Source organism: Sinocyclocheilus grahami, unplaced genomic scaffold (assembly GCF_001515645.1).
Source record: "Sinocyclocheilus grahami isolate Dianchi unplaced genomic scaffold, SAMN03320097.WGS_v1.1 scaffold321.1, whole genome shotgun sequence".
Classification (NCBI taxonomy): domain Eukaryota; kingdom Metazoa; phylum Chordata; class Actinopteri; order Cypriniformes; family Cyprinidae; genus Sinocyclocheilus; species Sinocyclocheilus grahami.
The window spans coordinates 1,167,751-1,174,016 of record NW_015505500.1 but is presented as its reverse complement, the minus strand read 5'-3'; the positions used below and the strand labels follow the sequence as shown (position 1 = coordinate 1,174,016).

At 37.6% G+C, this 6,266-nt stretch overlaps 1 protein-coding gene across 1 annotated transcript in view; it reads right to left on the bottom strand.

Annotated features, from left to right (window-relative positions):
• Positions 1-732: 732 nt before the first annotated feature.
• The window catches only part of cad (carbamoyl-phosphate synthetase 2, aspartate transcarbamylase, and dihydroorotase), a 36,316-nt gene continuing 30,782 nt past the window's right edge, over positions 733-6,266 (bottom strand). Inside the window, exons 35-40 of the mRNA XM_016294599.1 lie at positions 2,920-3,132; positions 2,419-2,544; positions 2,071-2,226; positions 1,860-1,961; positions 1,679-1,773; positions 733-1,547 (exon numbers count right to left, since the gene is read on the bottom strand). Coding sequence (XP_016150085.1) covers positions 1,448-1,547; positions 1,679-1,773; positions 1,860-1,961; positions 2,071-2,226; positions 2,419-2,544; positions 2,920-3,132 — 792 coding nt within the window. The 3' untranslated portion in view covers positions 733-1,447. The remainder of the gene's footprint in view (positions 1,548-1,678; positions 1,774-1,859; positions 1,962-2,070; positions 2,227-2,418; positions 2,545-2,919; positions 3,133-6,266) is intronic.

Below are 6,266 nucleotides of genomic sequence, written 5' to 3'. Positions count from 1 at the left end.
CACGATTGATTCAATAGAATCGAAGCTTTAGCGGAGTCGACTCTCATTTAGTGGATTATGACCGTAGAATGCCATTGGGCGTAATCGATGCTTTGACTTTGATCTACGCAAATGACTCCGGACCAATTCTATCATGAATGGTTAACGTTAGCAAGTAACTTCTATACGGTTTGACATTAGTCAAGGCAAGAATACACATTAAACGCACCGCACATAAGCAGCAAGAGTTGAATTTATGATTTACAATTATACTACGTAAAATCATGTAAAAAAAATTTTTTTTTAAATCAGGTTTTATGTAGTTTCAGTTTTTCAAAATAAAAGTCTAATACACTGAGTTTAGTAATTGCGTTATTGAGAAGTGGGTCTCGGTTTATTTTCACAACTCAAAAATAGTAGCAATAATAATAAAATAAAATGATACAAATAATTATTGTACTATAATTTACGCTTATTTAAAATTTTGTAATGAGATATTTCTTTTGATTTTGGGGATAATAATGTAAATCGTTTCGATTTTACTTTTAGGCAAGTTGTTAACTGCAAGCATACAATATCCTGCTAGTTCCTAAAAGCAACACATACCCATTTTCTTCCCAATATGACAGACGGCATTTGTGTACTTGCACTAATTTTTCTTATGCAATTTAACTAGTACAGGACAACGTCACCAAAAAATTAATAATGTAGAATACATTGAGTAAAAGAGTTCATTTATTCCATTTTACCGCCTACCAACAGATCAGGTGATTTACTGATATTCTCTCCCTTCGTTTGTGCCAGTACACAGAAAGACAGAGATATGGAAAAGCAGAGAAAGATCCGAGATTGCATTTCTTTTATTGTCTAAAAATACAATTACAAAAGTTTTACTCCGTAATGAACAATCTTATCATACTGTATCTGCACTAGTATTTGCACAAAGTAGATTGAGTTACAAAAGTCTGGTCCCCTACTGGAATGTCCAAATGAACATGATTACATGTAAAGATGTCTATATTGCTGTAAACGCACAAAAAACTAAAACACATACAGCTTTTACATTAATACAATACCAGTTAGTGATGTAGTAGTACAATTGTTTATTGTATAACTGTTTGCTAAATTTAGCTGATTTTGAAATGAAATGAAGAAACTGAGCAACCCGCTACTTTCAAGTGCAACATTAATGTAACTATCTCAGATATTTAGGATGAAACTAGTTTAACCACACCGCACTGTGTTTGCTATAATGGGCTTGTTTTAAATCAAATACTCAACATATGGAATTTTATTGCAGTCAGTACTGAAAGGAACAATAAATCTGAGTACTTTATCTCACAAAATCTCACCTACTGGAACTATATGGAGAGTACACAGAATGAACACCAGTCACGGAATCAGTATGTTGCTAACAAAATATTTCCCTTTACTGCCAAATGTCCAAGAATAGACTATGATGGTCCCTTCATCGACCCAGCACGGTAGCCAGCAGTGCCATCCGAATATACATCCCATTCTCAGCCTGCCGGAAGTAAGCAGCCCGAGGATCCGTGTCCACTTCCACACTAAAAACAAAATACGATTAGGAAAGACTGCAAGCAAAACTCTGTATTTAACACTCCAGTTCATGTAACTTCCTACTTTGCCCGCTTAAAATTTGATTTCATCCTGATGCATTGAATTAAGAATAGCAAACCTGATCTCATTGACTCTGGGAAGCGGATGCATAACAACCATCTTCCTTTTGGCTCCAGTCATGATATGTGGGGTGAGGATGAACTGGCCAAAACACTGTCAGGAGGAGCAAATCATTAATAATATGCTGATATTTAAGACATAAAAGCAGATGCAATGATCTTCTCGGCAAAATCTCTCACCGCTTCGTACTCTTCTTCAGAGGCGAATCGCTCCTTCTGTATTCTGGTCATGTACAGGACGTCAGTCTCTGGAAGGGCCTCTTCAATGCTGTTAAACTCCTCCTGTGGATATAGTTAGAGAAGTTCAGACATTTAAGACAAAAAATAAAAAATAAATAAAAAATGCAATGCAAATAAACGAAAAGCACCCAAGTATGGTCTATATAAACACCTGTTTAATGCCTTTGGAGGCCACAAAATCGATGATTTCGGCAGGCATGCTGAGGTCCTTGGGGGCCACGTAACGCAAGGTGATCCTGTACTGAGTGAGCAGTCTAGCCAGAGAATGCACGGTGCGGCCATGTTTCAGATCACCTACCATGGTAATCTGAGATTTAAGAAAAAAAAAGATCCAAAAATTACACAAGACAGTAATCATAACTGAGCATCTCAACCGGAGCAACACTGCAACATTCTGTTTGGAGATGCTAGTGGCACAGAAATTACACACTTCAGCTCCAAGTGGAAATGTCAACAAGCTAGTAGTTTAAGATGACAATATTTTCCCCTGTGCACTCACAGTCATGCCATTGACTGTTCCCAGCTCCTCTCGGATTGTAAAGATATCCAGAAGGGCCTGAGTTGGATGTTCTCCAACCCCATCACCAGCGTTGATCATTGGCCGCCGACAATGCCTTGCTGCACTCTACAAACCAGAAGCATTTTCTTGTTTAGACTGACGCACAGATCAATTTGTTTTAGCAAACACTAACATACATAAATTAATTTTATTGATGGGGGAAAAAAACCCTAACAACATGCATAACATACACTGAATTTCACACAGAAAGGCATGGAATATTTATAAAGAGGTCAATTTTGATGTCATGTTGTCAACTCTTCAAAAGGGTTTTTTTGGGAAAAATTTATACTTTTTTTTCCATCAAGGATACATTCAATTGATCAAAAGTGACAAATATGTACAAAAGATTTCCATTACAAATAAACAGCATTTTGACATTGAAAACTGGAGTAATGACTGCTGAAAATTCTGCTATTAATGCATTAATATTTGACTCACTTCTACAGCTCCAGGTATGGGGTGGCGCAGAACAATGACATCAGTGTAGCAGCTCATGGTGTGAACAGAATCAGCCAGAGACTCGCCCTTCTGCGTGGAGGAGGTGGACTCACTGAAATGTACCACTGACCCTCCCAGACGGTGCATGGCTGCTGCGAACGAACTGCAGGTGCGAGTGCTCACCTCGTAGAACATGGAGGCCATGACTTTACCCTGGGAGAAGATGAGCAGAATGGAATTAAATCAAGAGTTTAAAACAACTTATTTCATCGGTTTAAGACATCTCCTTCAGCAAGAGGTTGTTTCCAAAGGCCACAGATGCCCATTGAAGCAGAGATCTACTTCAAACTGATACGTCACTGCCAGATTGAACAACACCCTGTCTCCAGACTGCTGCTGACTTGAGCAGTTAAATACTCTTGCTGAGGAGGTTTATGCAATGAATGCTCAAGATGGGCTGTAATAAACTATAAATCATCCAGTGATATCTACTCTACTATTGGACAGAATGAATCAGAGTAATCAAAAGGTATTGTGGTCTACAGGTTGAATCAAGGTTCAATTTGCTCATTCCACACTTTCAAACAAGAATTCTGGATCCTTAATTCCATTGCCAAGTCCATTCCATTAGTAGGAGACTCACCATCTACCTTCAGGCAACTTGCCCTCGCTTTCTCTCCCTCTCGTATATTAAATATACACACTACTGTTCAAAAGTTTGGAGTCTGTAAGATCTTATTAATGCTCACTAAAGCTGCATATATTATATCGAAATACAGTAAAAACTAATATTATGAAATAATAGAATTTCAAATAAATTTAATATTTTACAATTTAACTTTTTCCTGTGACGCAAAGCTGTAACCTGTCAGCCATGATTTGCTGTTTAAAAGCAGTCAATATTCTTCAATGCGGTTTTGTTTAAATATTTTTGTGGAATAAGTGTTATACTTTTAGGAATCACTGATGACTATAAAGCTCAAAAGAGCAGCATTTATTTGATATCTATCTATACATCCATTTATCTACAGTATCCATCCATCCAGGCACGTGCACACATAGACATCAAAGGGGGCTTGAGCACCTGCCCTTTTTCTTCCTTGAGAGAAAGTGCCCTTTTTTCTGGGGAGTTTTTTTTTTTTTTTTAATAAATGAATATATGTATATACAGTGGGGCAAAAAAGTATCTCTCATCTTTTTAAGTGGGAGAACTTGCACAATTGGTGGCTGACTAAATACTTTTTTGCCCCACTGTATGTGCATGTGCGTGTTTCGGTTTGCGCACAGCTTTCCCTGTCAAACAAATTTAAAAAATCTAAATATCAGGTCAGGAAATGTTAAGACTCACGTCTCTGCAGCGCAGCAGTGTTGCACACATTGATCAGCTGCACATCACTGACAGGCAGAGAGCCACAGAAGTGAAGCCCTCTCTCCCTTTCCAGTTGTGTTAGTCTTGGTGTGGAGGTGAGTGGTGATGAACAACAGAGTAAGCTATCGGTGCCTCGAATTTACAGCTAATTATCCAAAAAACAAAAGGCAATTATAGTTAATTTGTCTTGCTAACATCCATGACTCATGAGAGAGTTACCATGTGGGTTAGACCAGTGCACGTTCTTTCACTGCATGATTCAGTTTATTAAAATGCATTTAGAATGATCACAAAATTCAAGATATGGGGGAGGAAATGTTAATATTTATATAATTTCAGATGTCTTTTTTTTTACATGATTACAAATGTGATATTGATTTTATACAGCAGTTCAATAAACAAGAATTTAACATTAAGACACGTTTTAGACACAATATTGACTGTTTTTGCTCTATTTCACCAATAAATAATTCCAATTTGCATCTCTGAGCAACATGCTGTTTTGTTCCTGAATGAATCAACCGTTTAAATGATTCGGTTCAATGGCAACAACTCGCTTATTAACAGTGACTTGCTGCCACCTACTGGCGGTTTTAATTTCATATCTTTTCATTTTTTTTTTTTTTAAGTAATTACAAATATCAGTATCCAACGTTTTATGTTTAAAATATCAAAACGGTATTAATGCATTTGTAACTGCAGGTTAAACGTTCATGTCCTGCATTAAACAGTGTAAATGCATCTAAATGCCCCTTTCTAATGCAGCTTCTGTTTTCTCTGCATTGCAGATTAAATTTGTCAATACTGATTTCATTTGCTTGGTAACAGCCCAAATGACTTATTATTCTAATTGACTGATTCAATTGAAGATTTTGACTGAAATGATGCACATTTTTAGAAAAAATGGCTTTATAAAAGGTAAAACTGCCATTAAAGGAGTCATATGATGCGATTTCAAGTTTTCCTTTCTCTTTGGAGTGTTACAAGCTCTTGGTGCATAAAGAAGATCTGTAAAGTTGCAAAGACTCAAATCCAAAGAGATATTCTTTATAAAAGTTAAGAGTCAACCACGCCTACCTAAAACGTCTCGTTCTAACACGCCCCCACATATCTATGTCACTATGTGGAAATATTAGCATAATGCAGCCCAAATGTTCATGCAAAGAAAGAAGGCGTGGTTTCAGGAACAGCAGTAGTGTTGATGCAGCCATGTCAGGGAGACGCTGTGTTTCAGTGTGAAAGCAAAAGCACTTTATTTGGCCTTCCGGAAGTAGATGCAATTAGGAATCATTGGTTAAGATTTATTTACAACAGAACAGCACAACCCAGATGTTCGAACTTGTGCAACGCATTTTATGGACAACGTACAAGGCTGGCTGTGCACAAAGTCTATTTCTAAAAAAAAACAAAAGGGGGGGGGTTATTAGTTTAAGTATTTGCTATTGACTGTTCAAATGCAGAGTTTTGCGCAGCGTAGAGTAACGCATCATGTGTGTGTGTGAGGGGAACAGGGGTCACATCACAGATGAGTGAACTGCCTGTCAGAAATCATAGCACGTCAGCTGTCTTAACAGCGGCTTGTGTACTGCATCATCACTGTGTCTGTCACCCGACTGTTGCCCTTTCGGGCTTGAACTGATGGTAAAACTAACGACATTATTAACTGTATTGATATTTACTTTGAAAGCTGAAGCTCGCGATTATGGTAAGGGGCGTTACATTTCCGACACATGCTTGTGGTGTTCGGCCAATCACAATGCACTGGGTCAGCTGGCCAATCAGAGCAGACTGCGCTTGTCAAAGGAGGGGGCTTTGTTGAAAACAACGTGTTTGAGAGAGGCGGGGCATAGAGGACCTACAATAATGTACAGTATTTGAAAAATAATGTGTTTTTGAACATTAAAGCATGTCAACATATTCTGTTACACCAAATAATGAAAATAATGATCTTTAAAATAGCATCATATGACCCCTTTAA